The sequence below is a fragment of the Macrosteles quadrilineatus genome, unplaced genomic scaffold, assembly GCF_028750875.1.
Source record: "Macrosteles quadrilineatus isolate MER2022 unplaced genomic scaffold, UCM_ALF_1.0 Scaffold_2__2_contigs__length_208266976, whole genome shotgun sequence".
Lineage (NCBI taxonomy): Eukaryota > Metazoa > Arthropoda > Insecta > Hemiptera > Cicadellidae > Macrosteles > Macrosteles quadrilineatus.
In genome coordinates, this window is record NW_026542595.1 from 197200610 (window position 1) to 197219211 (window position 18602).

Sequence of the window (18602 nt, forward strand, 5' to 3'; positions counted from 1 at the left end):
CCGTTTTATTCGAAAACTATAGGAGATATAAAAAAAAGTTAAATGGTAAGTGCCTTGTATTTTTTATTTAAAAAATTATAGTCAAGTCCAAAAAATTATTTTAGCCGCCATTTTTCTAATATGGCCGCCAACTTTGATTTTTCTTACGGAACACCCTGTATTTTATGATGTATTCTGGTAGAAAAAGTAATTTTAAGACGATTTTATTCTTGTCATTTTTTTCATAAACCTAACCGTTTCAAAGATAATAATGGTTTAATTTGTTAAATTTTGAATGGTTTTCGAACAAAACAGCTGGCATGCTTGCTTAGGCCTTTATCGAAACTCTTTCTCATGCAGAAATTTCAAAACTTTAACCATAATTATCTTTGAAACGGTTAGGTTTATGAAAAAAATCACAAGAATAAAATCGTCTTAAAATTACTTTTTCTACCAGAATACATCATAAAATATAGGGTGTTCCGTAAGAAAAATCAAAGTTGGAGGCCATATTGGAAAAATGGCGGCTAAAATAATTTTTTTGACTTGACAACAATTTTTTAAATAAAAAATCCAAGGCACTTACCATTTAACTTTTTTTGATATCTCTTATAGTTTTCGAATAAAACGGCTGGCACACTTATATCAATCACCCTGTAAGTGTGCCAGCCGTTTTATTCGAAAACTATCAGAGATATCAAAACAAGTTAAATGGTAAGTGCCTTGGGTTTTTTATTTAAAAAATTTTAGTCAAGTCAAAAAAATTATTTTAGCCGCAATTTTTATAATATGGCCGCCAACTTTGATTTTTCTTATGGAACACCCTGTATTTTATGATGTATTCTGGTAGAAAATGTAATTTTAAAACGATTTTATTCATGTAATTTTTTTCATAAACCTAACCGTTTCAAAGATAATAATGGTTAAAGTTTTGAAATTTCTGCATGAGAAAGAGTTTCGATGAAGGCCTAAAGCAAGCATGCCAGCTGTTTTATTCGAAAACCATTCAAAATTTCACAACTTAAACCATTATTATCTTTGAAACGGTTAGGTTTATGAAAAAAAGTACAAGAATAAAATCATCTTAAAATTACATTTTCTACCAGAATACATCATAAAATACAGGGTGTTCCATAAGAAAAATCAAAGTTGGCGGCCATATTGGAAAAATGGCAGCTAAAATAATTTTTTTGACTTGACTATAATTTTTTAAATAAAAAATCCAAGGCACTTACCATTTAACTTTTTTTGATATCTCTTATGGTTTTCGAATAAAACGGCTGGCACACTTATATCAATCACCCTGTATAGACTATAACCATTCAGCCACTCAGATAATAAATAGTTGTGCTCCGAACCAACAGGCACGACAAACATAGCCAAGTAAATACCAACATATGAAAATAAATAAATAATTCATTGGCAGGGTTTGAATGAGCTTACACCTCCATACCAGTTTTATCACTTGTATTGTGATAATGTCTGACCATGTGCATACGATATACCACTTTTCGAAACCCTTAGTATCGATAATGCTAAATGCATCTGATGGTTAATGCAGGGTTACTATTTTGAACAAAGTATAAAATTATCGTCGGAGATATAAAATAATTCAAATCAAACATAATACATATTAACACTTATAGGCAAATCCTATTAAGTGATTACTCCTGATAAAACTAAGAACGTAGTATGCACACACACGTTTATCTCTAACACAATATTATTTGGTAGCAGTATAGTCTAAAGTTAAAAGTTGGATATTACTTACGACAAGCAATAGACCAGCGTAAACTCCCCTTTAATCAACATAAAGTTAAAAAAGTGGAAACAGAATGGTTTATGTTTATATCTGGTTAAATGTATGTTGGTTATATATTAAAACGAAAGCGGTCCATTTTCTAAACATTAGTACTTTTGGCACGCAAGTATATTTCCAAGGGCCATAAATTGTATGATAACAACCAAAGTCTTTGTTTCCAAATAGTCTGCCAAATTTTATCTGAAAATCTCTTCAGAATCCATCTCCTTGTTGTAAAATAGGCGGGAATCGTTGTTAATGTTTTTAACTCGTGAAACCCAAACTATAAGGTTATTATTTCTTAATGGAACCGATAGTTTTTATTTGCATAAAATAAGGTTATGAAAAGTTCAAAATTCCAATTGTTTCAACCTGTTTCCTGAAAAAAAAAAAACTATATAGTTCATTTAAGTTGTGAAATTAACTTTAATTGATGCTTAAAAATGCTATTATAACAAAACTCACGTAAACCAAGTTACTCTGGATGAACAACAAGTATTGAAAGTTTTTGATAAAAAAGCAATAGTTATAACTACTGGCCAAATACTGTCCCTGCTCTATGATTTTTATTTATGAGAGGATCTCGTCTAAACATTTTTCATGGTCCTTCGACCTCTTATCACTTGTCTTATCTATGTCACTCATTCTGATATTTTTCTATCCACGTTTACTTTTTCGCCCTTACGTGTTGGTTATCCTGATCGCATTTTTTCCAATGGTGTAAACATCTACCACGAACGTAAGAACAGAAACGGTGGATCATAAACATAAACAAATGACGTCACCGGCCCGAATGTTTAATAGCCGTAACAGTAGATTTGAATTTGTTGAGATTTCTATTTAAATATTTATAAAAACGTGTTTACTTTTCGGGCCAGTGACGAAATTTGTTTATGTTGACCCATATCGTTTATGTTATAATATTTGTGATAGTGCACTTAGCAATTAACTAGCTTCGACACCTAATCTTCAGACTTTACCAGCATATGTCATGTCTATTATTGGATTGACTTTTACACTGTAGTAGTTGAACCTTGTGTTGGCCAAGCAAAGGCTATGCTTAGTGTTGGAATCTGTTCCTGCCCATCCAATCAGTAGATCTTTAACAACCCTAAAGTGACTCCACACCCTCATGTTTTGCGAAGTCAAAGTTGCATTTTCTCACCAGCTGTGAGCATTGATCCAGCATTATCGTCCTCGAACTTGGACAAACAATGCCTGGTGTCACGCCACTCTGAGTGACTCATGTTGCAGCTTTGCCAAAATTTGTCGCCAAACTGCTGTAAAACTACTCCTGACCCGGAACAATAGCTAACTGCCGTTATATTTACACCTCCAAAATGCACAACAGCGAAAACCACTGACACGGTCGTGCCAACGAATTCTGGAGAACTGCCATACACTACGTGGCTCGAGGCTTTCAACACCTGCAGAACATGGAGTGCAAAAGAAGTATTCGTACCTTGCGTTTCCTGTGTTCTTGAAATATTAATTTAGTTATTCTTGATATGGGTGAGAACCACGATTGAGATAGTTTATATTTTTGAAAAGTCATTTTAAACATCCGCAGATTTTAAAGTTCCATACAGTTTACTTGACGAAATGTAAGGCAAGCATCCGTATGTCGTGCATGAGTACAAGACAACGGAATTAAAGAGAGCCGAGAAAACGTTGTTACGCATTATTATTTAAATCAATTGATATTTCATTTGGATGTATAGCGGCCGAATTCCTCTTTCCCAGACTACCGCCGCCTCTGACTGAGCGCTTACCCCGTACAGTAGCTTATATGCACAATTTTCTTGAAATTCCAAACAAGTCCTAACAGAACATGTTGTTTCAGTATACAGTCAGAAGAGGTCAGATGACAAGAAGGAAGAAGTAGCGTTTGTCTGCCCAGAAGGTCAAGGAAACGGCAACTTTGCAGATCCTGCCACATGCAGACGATTCTACCAGGTAATCCTATATTTTATGATCATTACCCAACACACATCCAGGCTAATTATTTAATATTAATCTAATAACACCACCAACTTTTCAACTATGGCAAACTGAAAGTTTAACTTGTAAATAATTATAGAAACTTGGATGTCTTCATCTGTCATAATGTAAAAATAGAAAAGAAAATAAAACTTTAAAAAAATTTTAAAATTAAAAGAAATAAATAACAGAATAAATAAATAAAAAAGATTTAAAAAACCTAACTAAAACAATAAATAATTTAATAAAATAAATAAATAAAATAAAATAAAAATAAATAAAAGATTAAAATAAAATAAAATAAAAAATAAATGCAAAATAGCACACTCTTTGAGGAGATTGTTTGAGTATGTTCTTTTGAGTGAAAATCACTATAAAAGATGGAGGCATTACATTTCCGTATCCAAATTCACAAAAATTATATGGATGCCAGACAGGGATGGATAAAATCAGTTTGGTTAAATAAACAGATGATATTTTAATTAACATAATTTAGCCGCAAAGCTAACACATAGCCTGTAATTCTGTTGTATCCCTTAGATTATTGTGTATTTTCCATGTAGAATCATAGGGAATAAGCTATTACTCTAAGTCTCATGGTAAGAACAGGACCTGAAACTGATTTAGCTTTTCATTTTGGATGTCCCCAGAGGCCAAAAACACCTTAAGTTCTAATGCATATATCGGTAACCGTTAGCCTGATAAAAATCATCCAATTTTGAAAAAAGATTTTGTGCAAACGTGTAAACCTACGAGTATTCAAACAAGTTTGTGAACCATCATGATCGGACCATGGGAATGGGTTTCTCGGGGAATAGGGTAAAAAATGGGTTTTCATACTGTTCACCCTCAAAACATAAAATTTTCCAATTTCTCTGAAAACAATTTATTTCAACAAGATTCAAAAAACAAATAATTTAATACAATAAGGCTATATTAAAGTGTTTTTGTACAATTTTTAGTTATGGGGAAAATTAAAGAAAATTAAATTTGAAGTTCCCATGACATTCTTATGGAGAATAAGTAAACTAAGTGCATCTGTAGTTTGCAAATCAACACATTTTGACTGTGGCTCAATTAAGTCAGTGACAAATACAAACTACATTTATTTTTATTGTAAACTGGCTACATTTTAAACATGATAATTTAACTACAGTATACAGAGCCTACCCTAACTCAAATGGAGTGACAAATAAGACAGCAGGTGAAGCTGATAACCAATTGACATTTTCTGGGGTTGCATAACTTTCTCTGGACATTGAAAGTCAAGATAGATTGGGTTGAGATCTAAACAGAGTGACAAAGACTTTCAAGATGACATTCTTGTCCCTTGTAGGGCAATAGTGGAGAGAGTAGAGCTATGACAATCCTACACTTTCACTGAAGAGCACTGCCCAACATGAGATGAGGCCTGTCATTGTTACAAGAAAAATGTGTTTTGTAAAATATCTGTGCGATTTTTAATTTTTATTCACCTTTTTCTGCACCATGGGTACCCAACCTGGCCTTTCCATTTAATGTCAAGCTTTTGTAGATAGCATCTTTAACTAATTGATTTCCCCATGATAAAGAGCATCGTTTGTTACTATATTTTGTTATATTCATGCATTATTATTTGTATAGGCCAATGACTGAAAAATAAACCGAACCTGAGATGGAACCAGCAACTAGCATTAATAGGTGCTACATGTAATTGGTCTCAATTTAAATAAAGGGGTTTTAACCATTGTTTTCCCAACATTTAAACGTTTTAGCAAAACAGTTACATTTTTTTAAATGGTATTAAGAATACATGCTCACGGTGGTAATGAAATGAAAATTAAATTATGAAATAAATGAAATGAAATGAAAAATGTCTTTATTTAAGAGGCGAAGTTAGGGCTAGCAAGTCCTCTACACGGAATGACAGCCCAGGTCTTGGGGTATGGAATATCCCCCCCCCCCAGAAAAAATGTGGAATTTAAAGCCTAAAAACATATTTTTATACATATATTTAAGCTCTAAAATATGCTCAAGCTAATAGTATGTTAGCTAATTAAATATAAAATGCGACCGCCACTTTACTTTGTGTGATGACAACCAAATAAAATACAATTTGAGAAAACTATAAATTTCTTAGAAATTCTAGTAGAAAGTGGTTTTTGATTTTTGATTTTGATTATTATATTGATTTTTTCCAATTACTCCTATATCTTTGCTTGCAAAGACTTTTTTCAATACTAGAGAGATCCTAGATTTTAATTAAATCTACTACAATATGCCATATGATATGATTATATTGTCTGTTTCAGTGTGTGGACAACTACCCCTACCTCAACAGATGTCCCTCGGGACTTTATTTTGACGATATCAACAAACTTTGTACATTCAAAAATGAGGCACGCTGCGGCCCACTACCAACTAGTAAGTTCTTACGATATTGTTTGTACTCTATCTTTAACGCACAAATAACCAAACACATAAGAAAGATTTTCGAAATTTTAAACATTTGCAGTGATTGGTCTAAATTGTTATTATTTGTTGTATTCAACTTTTACTATTTTGAACTGGGTCGAAAGTAAATTTTCAAGAAAAGAACTAACTTGCAATCCTTAAATTTTGTTCTCAATTTATACCATTTAAGTGATATGGTACAATTTAATTCTTGATTACCAATACCAACTAACACCTATTATAGCTATATCAATAATCTCCAGCTCAAAAATCTCTCCAACATTAAAATAATGATAATTCAATTTCTGATTCTTAATTTCAACCCCTAGCTTCAACTCCAATCTCTAGCTCTCTAAATAGTTAATACCAATTTCAAACTGTAATTCCTATATCTCACTAAAAATTAGAAACAATAACTAGAGTTAGTGATTTCCACAAACCTTTACAACACTTTTTACCTCCAGCACCGAGACTTTTCTCCAAAGCACCGATTGCCTACCTTACGGTTTTTTACCATATCTTTGCACTATTCCAGCTCCCGCACCCAGCACGGAACCTCCTCAAGATCTCGCCCAGAAGTGTGACACAGCCAAGTGCCAGCTGCCATACTGCTTCTGCTCTCGCGACGGGACCATCATACCCGGCGGATTAGAACCTGAGGATGTACGTCGATACAAAAAACGACGCAAAGCTAAGCCTTGAAACGCGGTGGCGGTGTTGGGATCTTAATTCATAAGACGTTCAGACTTACTTTATAGCTGTGATGGTATTGGTGGTGGTGTTTTGTAAATAAATAGTTGGTACTTCAATCTTCATCGTTCTATTCCTACACTTCTTGGTTTGGGAAGGTGGTATGATATTAAGTGAATCTATTGGTGGAGGGCATAGCACTCTTTAAACTTGAAATTGTATGAAAAAGTTAATATATTTGGTGAATAGCTTTGGCAAAAAAAATAAATATTGCAATAGAAAGCTTAGTTACAGATTCTTATAATGTTTTGTAACAACTGCAATGGCTTGACTCTAATCCGCTGGCTGTGAAGTCAGCTGATGAGGATTTGTCAGTATTTATTAGTCTGACTTTGACACCACCAGCTGATTAATAGCCAAGAGAAATGAGACAAGGAGCAATAACTGTTGTCTTTACCAGGGTCTCTTCTAATACAAGGCCGTTCGAGTGTGGCAATGTCGCACCAGCCTGTTTTTTGCAATAACAAAAGTAATAAAAGTTACAAACAACTAGTGTAATAATAAGCTATAAGTTGAAACAAGTAATAACAGTTACAAGTAATAACGCTCCATTAGGAGGTAGTACAAGCTGTTACAGTAGGCTGAAACTGCAGCGCCACTTTTGTCCCTCCGCGACCTTGTATTATAGGACCTTTTACCATGACCTTTGAAAACTATAGAAGACCAATTGTAGCCAAAATGTTTCACTAAAATAGAAAGCATTTGAATGAGCTACCGGTTCTCACTTATATTATTTTTATTTAGGTACCGTACTTGGAGCTAAAAAAGTCATTGTTTATGACGGAAATTAGTACAATTTACAGTGTATCAAACTCTGTTAATGATTCGATTCAAGTTTGTCCATTTACATGTTCTAAAACTGGCTATACCTAACTTTAACAAGAACAAGATGAACACTTCATTCCATGGTCAAAAGTTTTGGTTTGTTTAGTTTGCCATTACAAATTTTTTATTCAAAACTTAGAGATCTGTTCTAAAAAATGTGCAGCAAATTTAGAATGATAATGAAGAATGTATGTGCCTATTTTATTGCAGCCATTATATTATTCCTGGAGGGAAAAATAATTAAACTGTATTTTCAAGCACTTATAAGTTGCTATATAATGCTTTTGTCATAAGAAAGTTTTCCAGGAACTTTTGGCACTTTTTCTCATAGTATGCAAAATTATAATTTTAAAGATCAACATAGTCATCAGAATTAAAACACCAGGTAAGGAAAATGCTTTTTTGCTAAAAAAATATGCTGTTTTGGTGTTCATAATAACATTTACTGATTCAAAAAACCACACTTACTAATATGAGATTACAACACAAAAACAATTAATAACATTATAAATATAAATTTTGTTTTGTGCTATCGTTTTAAGATCTACTAAATTATTGTATGTTCTATTCTCACCTCTTTTCTTATTTTACCCCTTTTATTCTTACTAACAATTATCTTTTTTAAACCATACTTTCTCTTTTGAGTCTTGCATGAATGCATGTTTTATGGCAAAAGGTTAAAATGTATAGTTTAAAGGATATTTTAGCAAAACCATAGGAAAAGTTTAACCAACAATAACAAATATATCACTATCCCAAACTGTATATTGAAGTTACTACTGGCCTTTAAACCAGGTTACACCAGAAATGTCAAGCTTTTGATGGAAATAGTTATCACATTTTAGTTTTTTAAATCCTACCAGTTTAGTTTGGTTTTGGATTTTTTCCATCCTATGATTTAGACTTTACCACAAAAGCTTATAGATTAGAATGCACACTTTCTAACCAGAGGGTCTGAGTTCGAACCCAATCAATCACCAATATCATTGTGATGATCCTGTGAACCAACGGTTCTGAATTCACCTTGATCCTTGAACTATAGGTCGTCCTAACTTATCTAGAAAACAAAAGAAACTTAGGTCTCTAAGGCAAGGCAAATTATTTCCTCTGTATCAGAGAACCCTACATTAAAATACATAAAATAAATTGTTTCACTTAAGACAGTGTCTTCACCCAATTTTGTTGCTAAGTTTGTCTGCCAATCGACCTCATCTGTCAAAAAATCAAAACAATTGGAAACAAAATTTAAAACTCAACAATCAACTTTTTACTTCTAATCGCTTTAACGACTCACATAAACTTTGAAATTCCAGACTCCGCAGATGATCTTGGTGACGTTCGATGGAGCCATCAATCTTAACAATTTCCAGAAGTACACTCACCTCTTCAACTCAAAGAGGAGGAACCCTAATGGTTGTGAGTTGAGGGCGACGTTTTTCATCTCCCACGAGTACTGTGACTACAATATGGTCCAGGAGCTCGCTCACTACGGTCATGAGATCGGGGTCGAGACTGTCTCGTGAGTTCTCATTGGTTGTTTAATTAAACACTAACTTTATTTTATTATCATCACCAGAGTGGTGAAAAAACTGGTTCAGCTAACACCTAAGTGTTGTTTGAAAGTATTATTAGAATTTTTTTATATGGTTCAGAATATTTTTTTATGTTCAAATGGCATCCTTTGGATTACATGTAGTTTTGTCAGTTTTTTTTTTTTTTTTGCTCGTATCTACGCCAGTGGCATTTTTGTATTGAAGTCATTTCAAACACTTTTAAGGGAAAGCGGTCCAAACCCATTAAAGTTTTGTGGATGTGCCGGGGATTGAACCCATCCCTCCCGCACCAAAGTCCGAGATGCTAACCACTAGGCTAGCAACACAACCATCTTTCACACAACAAAATATCTTCACAACGAGTTTCCTTTCTTGTAACACATATTCAAATTTAGAAGCAGAAGTTTTCATTCAAATCAGAATTTCTGAGGTAAATATCTTATCCTTTAAAAAAAAAGGGCAAAGGTAATACCAGTCCACCATACTCACTTTGAGAAACGATGTTAAAGCCAAGATTGCTCCACGGCAGTTACAAACCATGTTTAAACTAAAATACTCCATGATTTTATAATTATGGCATGGTTATTGCATCATAACATTTTGGATTCTAAGGTCTTCATATTTATAACAACAAAGGAATTGAGAAGTGTGTTTTATATATTTTAAAATGTAAATTAAAAAATTGAAGGTGAAACATAATTTAAGTAGCTGGTACTGATATCAAAATGTTACAAACTTATTTACAACTTCCTCTATTGTCCAGGCTACAACAAGGTCTCCAGGACAAAGGTTACGAGGAATGGGTCGGAGAGATGATCGGTATGAGAGAGATTCTGAGACACTTCGCCAACATCTCCCAAAGCGACATAGTGGGGATGAGAGCTCCCTTCCTCAAGCCAGGACGTAACACTCAGTATGAAGTAATTACATAAGCCTATAGGTTAGGTGTGTCAAATAACGAATACAAGGTTAAAAACAACCATTATATTTGGAGTTAAAATGTCATTAAACGGCAACCAACAGTTATAAACTTGACATTTTAAGTAGAGATCATATAAGAACAAATCATCTCACGTTTCCAGGCACTTATTCTTTTTGGTAAATTTATTGGTCAAAAAATTAGGAAGAACAATGTCACGTATTTGGGGAGGTGAGACTTTGGGTGTTTTCAGTCTACTGTTGTCGTTTTACGTTGAAAACATTTTAACTAAGAACACACATAAGTAAAGTACAGAGGAAACATTCAATGGTACACCTGGTGTCTAGCACCAGTTGCTGGTGTCTAGAGTAAAGTCCAACACCAACCCCTTGCCCTCATTTACTACAACGCTAACGGTGGATGAAGATCCTATGCCCTTTGCAATAGAAGTTTCCGCACAATGTTCGCCATTCGGGCTCTTCCTTGTTTGGCACAAGTATATTTCTAGTACAACATATAAAAGTTGAAAGCTTAAGGTTGTCCCATAAGCAAGTTTCCTTTGTTCAGTAACGTCTCTGTGCTAAGGACAAATCTCACGTACTGCCTGCCATCCAAACAGAAATATTTAAACTTTTATTTTGGGAATAAGATTAAAAACTCATGATGAAATGTCAAGGTAAACTCACAATAATAATATCAATAAGGTATACAAAAAAACTGTTTGTGTTTATTTATTTGTATTTTTTTAAATAATAATCAACCAAAACCACTCAATTATTTATTCTGTTGGATCACATGGGTGCAAAACCTCAACAGAGGGTCATAGTATTGAAAGGTAAAAAAGGCCTTAAATTGATTGAAAAACTTGTAGATACCAACAATACAGGTCTTGCTGGTATCATAGAAGCATTGGATTCATATTTTGTAGGAACGACAAATCCCTTCTACGAAAGATTTTTGTTTGACAAAATAATCCAACACAAGAATGAAAAAATAAAGGATTTTATAGGAGGGTTGAAACAAGGAGCTAAAAGTTGTAGTATTGATGGGTTGTCAAGTTTAAATGAAAATGAGTAAGGTGGACAAATCTGTACATATAAGAACACGTAGTAAAACACGCCTTGAAATTTAAACTTTCAATATAAATGTAAAGGCAATAACTCAAAATATTCCTGTGATCATGATACAGTTTCTTTAATGGTAATGTGGTATGACAGCATATTCATTGTACCACATCAAATAAACTCATTAGAGTATTTAATATTCTCCGTTGGTGGGTTTGGACAGTGTCCAGCAGACTGTGGACTGCTAATGAGTCTGAATGTACATCAATTAGTTAGCCACAGATGTTTTCTATGACTAATTTAAAGTGTTGGCAAAGTAAAGCAACCTCAACAAGATCAATATTTTTCAAACCACTATTAGATTTCTATTTTCTTTTATTCAGTGTTCAATTTAAAGTTTACATTCACAAAAAATAGTTAAATAGAAAGCTGAAGTTACACAATCCATTATTAAAACAAGTTTTAATATTTTTCTAAAATATTTTACGTCTAATTTCTTGTCTTTTCCAGGTAGCTGAGGACTTTGGTTTCATCTATGACAGTTCTGTTGGTGTTCCTCCACTCAAAACTCCTATCTGGCCTTACACGTTAGACTACAAAATACCTCACGAATGCAAGTCAGGCACTTGCCCTACCAAATCATTCCCAGGTAACCTTCTAAAATTTCATTCTTTGTTCATATAACAGCTCAAAACTTTCATAAAAATGTCCATGAGGTTTTTTTGTTCTTTACCTGAGTTACCCTTTACAATCACACCTTAAGATTCTAAAATGAAACAATGAAAAACATGTTATCTTTTGGATCAGGTTTGGAGCTATCAAATTTCAAAAGTTGTATGGATGTAGAAAATGTATACCTTAATGTTTGACTTGCATGGGTGCTGAATAGGGCTGGAGGTGCTAAGACAGTCTTTGAATTGTCCCTGGGGGCACTGTAGTGGTGACCTCAATGTAAAAGTTATTAGTCGGGGAATGTCAATCACAAATTCTCCAAGAATATGGCCATTTTTAAATTCATTTTATTTATGGCTTGGAAGAAACCTAGAAATTGTGAACAGAGAGGGGTGCAAGAGGTTTTATGGTTGTTGGGGCACAAGATAGAGGAAAATTCCCCCACAAGGTGGAGAGGGGTGCTCAATTATCTCTCGGGGCCCATAGTGCATCACATGCAAACTCAACCCGGGCTTCATTTATGAAAACTGATGAAATATTATTATGGTATAATGACAAAAATATTTCCGTAAGAAATAATATATATGATATTTACAGGTATCTGGGAGGTGCCCCTCAACGCCCACTACGTAGAGACCTATGAGGGAGGCCATTGCCCCTACCTGGACCAGTGTGTTCTCCACAATCACGACAAGGACGATGTGTTTGAGTGGCTGCAGGAGGACTTCTACAGATCCTACAAGCATAACAGAGCCCCGTACATGCTGCCCTTCCACACCAACTGGTTCCAACTGAAGGAGCTGGAGGACGGTCTTCATAAGTTTGTCGAGTGGGTTTTGACCCTGTAAGTATGAGTTTGGATCGCCAGTTTAAGTCACAAAAATGTAAAACATAATTTCATTACTTTATTATTCCATAATGTACTTGTTTAAAACTACGAGTGTTGTCTTAGTTATTCAGTGAATTTTTAGAGGGATAAGTTGATTTTTAAAAGGGTAGGTGCAAGGGATATCATCGCAAGGGAAGGGACCTGGGTAAATATCCACACACTGACAAAGAATTAATTTAAGTATTTAAAGCTTCAAGACGTATTTTTGTATTGCAATTAGCCAGTGTTTCATTTTCAATAAAATGTTTACGATACTCTAATTTGTCCTTACAATCTTTATAATAATTTTAAACTATCAAAACCATGATTGAGAATAGAAAAAATCTAAATTACCTAACACAAGTTTGAAGTGATTGGTTCAAAAGTACCTGTTCTTCATTTAACATTAATTAACTATACATGATTAAATTTTGAAAACATATAGTGTTATATTTTCATGATTTCCTAAAAGAAAACACATCTAAACGTTTTAAGTTTTGTTTTATTAATCACCAATTGGACATTACTAGATACTTAGGTTAAGTCACATTTTAAATACAACAACAGTCACCGAGGTTCTACCGGAAGTAAAAAAAACTAGCTTACTAAACAAGCTATAGTAGCCAATATTATAAATCCAAATCACCAATAACTTCAGTGAATGTGTGGATATACAGGGTGTCCCGGAACTCTCTACCAATATTTTAGGGCATTGCTCCCGGGTATGAAACATACCTAAATATCATATTTAAATTGTCCGGAAGTCCTTAGTTACTCACACAGCCGCCATTTTGTTTTTTTCAGTTATTCATTTTTTTCTAAAGAATGGTTAAACATACGAAATGGAAACTTTGCACAAACATTTATGACAACTAGACAAAGCTACCAAAAAAGTTTGAAGATTTTTCAAATTCACAAAACAAAATGGCGGCCGTTTAAAAATTTTGTTTCTTAAAAAACTCGAAAACCATTGATTTTACACAAATTTTAAACGGCCGCCATTTTGTTTTATGAATTTGAAAAATCTCATAATTTTTTGGTAGATTTGTCTAGTTGTCATAAATGTTTGTGCAAAGTTTCCATTTCGTATGTTTAACCATTCTTTCAAAAAAAACTAATAACTGAAAAAACAAAATGGCGGCTGTGTGAGTAAATAAGGACTTCCGGACAATTTAAATACGATACTTAGGTATGTTTCTTACCCAGGAGCAATGCCCTAAAATATTGGTAGAGAGTTCCGGGACACCCTGTATAACACATAGAGCTGTGTAAATCCGTACAATCTTATAGTAACTTTTTTAGTTCTTGCCAATTCCATGTCCAGCTCATGAAAACCTGCAGAGGTGGTAAATTTGACCCAGATTGTGTCTATGTTGAAACTTGTAACAAAAATGAAGTGAAGTTAGTCCACCCCAATTGCAAAGATTTAAGTATCAAATTTCAGTTTAACTTAATTCAATGAAAAAAGTATGAAACAAAATGTACATTTCTCAGGGAAGACGTTTGGTTTGTGACTGTGACGCAAGCGTTGACCTGGATGACAGACCCGCGCCCACTCAGAGATCTGGCCAACTACGAGCCATGGAAGTGTGACAAGATGGACCAATACCCACCCAAGCCTTGCAACCTGCCCAACAAATGTGCCTTGTCCTTCAGGCCCCCAGAGGCTAATGTTACTTCTACCAGGTGAGATCGTACATTTAGGTACGGCAATATACAGGGTGTTTTTTTTTTAAACTTGCATCTTTATTTATGTAAAAACCGCAATAGGTAGAAATATTCAGTTTGCAGGAATCATCTATTGACGTAGGGGGCACAATTTTTTTGGATTCAATGTTACATTCACATTCCCCCCCTTTCCCCCCCCTGCCCAAAACTTATTTTTTTTTAATAGCAAGGTACCCCCTCTTGTGACATATCAAATGAAAAATAAATTTCATTAAAAATTTTCTTTTTTAATGCTCTTTCATTTGATATGTCACAAGGGGTACCTTGCGATTAAAAAAAAAAAGTTCCGGGGAGGGGGGAGGGATATATCTCGCAAATTTATGATCCGATTTTCAATTTTTTTCATCAAACATTTTCTTTTTTCATGCTCTTTTATTTGATATGTCACAAGGGGTACCTTGCTGTTTAAAAAAATTGAGTTGGGGGAAGGGGGGGAAAGGGAGGGAATGTGAATGTAACGTTGAATTCAAAAAAATTGGGCCCCCTATGTCAATAGATGATTCCCGCAAACTGCATATTTCTATCTATTGCGGTTTTTACATAAATAAATATGCAAGTTTTTAAAAAAACACCCTGTATAGTTCTACTAATTCAGAACTGGGAGTCCAATGACTATGAATTGAATAGCAGAATAAAATAGAAAAAGTGCTTTATTGATTACATATTATGTACAGTACATGAAATGAATACATTACATGCACATACAACCATGGTCATACGACCCTCTGCTGGGTTGGCATAATGTCCATTCAATATTTAATTTTATACTTTTATTTTATTTTATACTTTATTTGAACATTAAGAACTTTTTAACACCTGCTTGATTGGCTAAACTTTCTCTTCCCAAATGTGTTGAGTGAAAATAGCTATACAGTGTTCTGTTATGTAGAAACCTTTGTAAAAAAGTGAATTTCAATAGGTTATATTATCATACTACTAATCAAATATGAAGAATTTTTTGTTTGTTGTTGATCAAATTATAATGAGACGAGTCTCATAACCTTGATTTAGTTTAGAATCAAACTCATTTTCCATTCCATTTTTTATCATTAATGCTATCTCTATCCACATAAATGATTCCACATCCCTTTACATTTCAGCTTCAGCTATCACCTTATAGTAAATGTTTTGAAACTTTTTGTACCAGGTACCTAACAACCTGCCGCTCATGCCCCAACAAGTACCCATGGCTCGGAGATTCACAAGGCACAGGAATCGCTGGTCGTGACGTCTACAACCCAGAGAACAGAAGGCGTTGAGAATAGCTATAATTTATTTTTGAAGCGACGTTTTCCAAACATTTTATATTTGTGTTCATCAAGAACTCAGTGAGGTTGTGTCTTTTCAACATTGGTAATTGTGCCTTTTTTAATTTGTCGTTTTGTAATATGCCATAAAGCGAAGTTTCAACATAAGAGGTGTTTAGAATTTCTTGTAGGTTTTGAAAATTTTAAATTACTCAGTTACAGTATCATCCCTGCTTTTGACAACAATAATTAATGCAAAAATAAAAGCTTTTTTTGTTTAGTTTCAGTACAAAGATTTTTATATCCTAATATTTGTATTTGCACTCGCGGCTAAGATTTTTATAATACAAATTGACGAGCTCATAAAGCATTAAACCCTTGATAATTATAATCTTTTAAGCAGTTAATTGATTATTATTTATCAACTTGTTGGTTTAGAAGCACAGCTTCAATATTTAAATAAGCAGTTGTTGGTGCTATAACAAATTACTGGTTTGAAAATTAATAAAAAAGTTTAAAAAATTCATTCAAGTACTTTTTATTGAATGTTTTGAATTGAATGCTAATGCAAAAGAGTAAATTTAAATCAATTAACTTAATTTAGTCATAGGAGTTGTAAGACAAATGTAATTTGTTCTCTTGTTACTACAGTACGTTTACTGAGATAAAGTACGGTAATAAGAAATCAGTAATATTTTTATTGAAAATTTGTAAAGAACTTAGAGAGATTTTGTATTTTTTTAGTTTTAATTTTATTTGTAAAATAAATAAATGATTCCTATGAAAGCTGTTTCAGGATATTTTAATACTCCGTTAACTGAACTTTGTTGTAGTTCTCTAAATTTCCACTAGAATGCAGGACAATTAATTGTTTGGACTAAAATCTGTTTATAAAGTGAATATTAGAAATGGGAACTCTTGTGGTTATGGCAAAATAACATTGAGCGACAAGCTCGAGGTACCTTTTCTCAGACCGTGCAGAGGTTAACACAAAATTATTTATTTCAACCTTTTACATCTTCCTCTCGACATTTTAACCGATACTGTCCTGTTATATGGAGGTATAACAATGGATAAAAAACTAAATTTCAATATTTTTGACCTTATTACTTAAATCGGCTATACTGAAAATTTTGAATCGCCGACAAGAGGTCCCTTTCACTTTCCACATCACATTTTATTACAATTTTTTCATAAAACCACTGAACAACATACTAATATAATACATTCTCAATTAGTAGTATAATAACTTTTGAGAATGTAACACCACGTTTAGAATTTAGTAAGATAAAAATGTCAATTTCAGATTTAACCATACTCCCTCAAACATTTCTTATGGATCAAGAATCAAGAAGAATCAAGAGTTTTATTGTCATTGACCTTTCTTTGTACAAAGGAATAGACATAGTCAAAACACATACAAAACATTCCAATCATCTGGAGGACAAAGTCAAGGGTAGTAGTTCTGTACTGTACACTTTATGAATAGAGTGTAAAGTTTATCATTGTTGCTCTGCCCCAAAGAGTAATGCACAACTTATCCACGCCATAAACATAAACATGTTGGCTTGTTATATAAAGTAAAAAAGTTTTTATCCCATTCAATTTATAGCATTTTAAAATCCTACCTTCAAAACAGGACTTTCCAAATTAAATATCAAGACGTCCTCACTAACCTACGTCCAATTGAATCTGGGATTCCTCAAGGAAGTGTCCTCGGGCCGTTTTTGTATATTCTCTACACAGCAGATCTCCCAGAAAATGAGTTGGTAGAAATTGCTACATTTGCAGATGATACTGCGGTTTTGTCTGTTCATCATGATCCATTTCAAGCTTCTCTAAATTTACAGCAAAATCTGAACATAATTACTGATTGGTTTAAGACATGGAGGTTCAAAATTAATGAAACTAAATCTGTCCACATTTCTTTTACTCTAAATCAAAATTCTTGTCCTCCTGTCACAATAAACAACACCCAACTTCCCGAAGTAACTGAGGTTAAATACTTAGGTATCCATTTAGATAGGAAGTTAACTTGGAAAACACACATTTGGAGAAAACGGCAACAACTAAATTTAAAATCTAATCAGTTAAATTGGATCATCGGAAGAAAATCAAAACTTAGTCTAGAAAATAAATTGTTGCTATATAAAACTATATTGAAACCAATCTGGACATATGGAGTTCAACTATGGGGCTCAGCGAGTACTTCTAATATAGAAATTCTCCAAAGATACCAATCGACAATGCTGAGGAAGATAACAAATGCACCATGGTATGTCAGCAATAGAACACTACATCAAGACCTTAAGATGCCTACAGTTAAGGACGAAATCATGACCATGAGTGAACGATATATTACGAAATTGGAATCTCATCAAAATCATTTAGCTCTTAACTTATTAAACAACATGGATACAATTTACAGGCTTAAGAGGCCATCAATTCTGGACCTGCCCTACAGATTTTTGTAAAGTGTTTTTATTGAAAAATTTGTTGTTGAGAGTGCTTAACAGCTATTTTTAATGTTCCAAAGTCAATTTTTCGTATTACATAGTATTTACTTATTGTTCCGTATATAATAGAACAGATTGTAAAGTAAATAAATAAAAAAAAAATAAATAAATAAATAAAAAAAATAAACATAAAGAAACAAATACCTAAAAAAAAATATTTAGTCAATATCAGCAGCACACTAGACATAAACATCATGAACACATGTCTAAATAGGCTTTTAAATTATGCAATTGGATAACAAATTTATTTTCACTATTCAAAACCAT

The 18602-nt window shown here is 33.4% G+C and overlaps 1 protein-coding gene across 1 annotated transcript in view; it reads left to right on the forward strand.

Moving 5' to 3' along the window:
• LOC128987313 (chitin deacetylase 1) overlaps positions 1 to 16609 on the forward strand; it is a 40017-nt gene extending 23408 nt beyond the window's left edge. Inside the window, exons 2-10 of the mRNA XM_054408088.1 lie at positions 3624 to 3736; positions 6052 to 6163; positions 6729 to 6856; positions 9082 to 9287; positions 10085 to 10241; positions 11815 to 11953; positions 12574 to 12820; positions 14339 to 14530; positions 15720 to 16609. Of these exons, the coding sequence (XP_054264063.1) occupies positions 3624 to 3736; positions 6052 to 6163; positions 6729 to 6856; positions 9082 to 9287; positions 10085 to 10241; positions 11815 to 11953; positions 12574 to 12820; positions 14339 to 14530; positions 15720 to 15831 (1406 nt within the window). The 3' untranslated portion in view covers positions 15832 to 16609. The remainder of the gene's footprint in view (positions 1 to 3623; positions 3737 to 6051; positions 6164 to 6728; positions 6857 to 9081; positions 9288 to 10084; positions 10242 to 11814; positions 11954 to 12573; positions 12821 to 14338; positions 14531 to 15719) is intronic.
• Positions 16610 to 18602: the final 1993 nt, after the last annotated feature.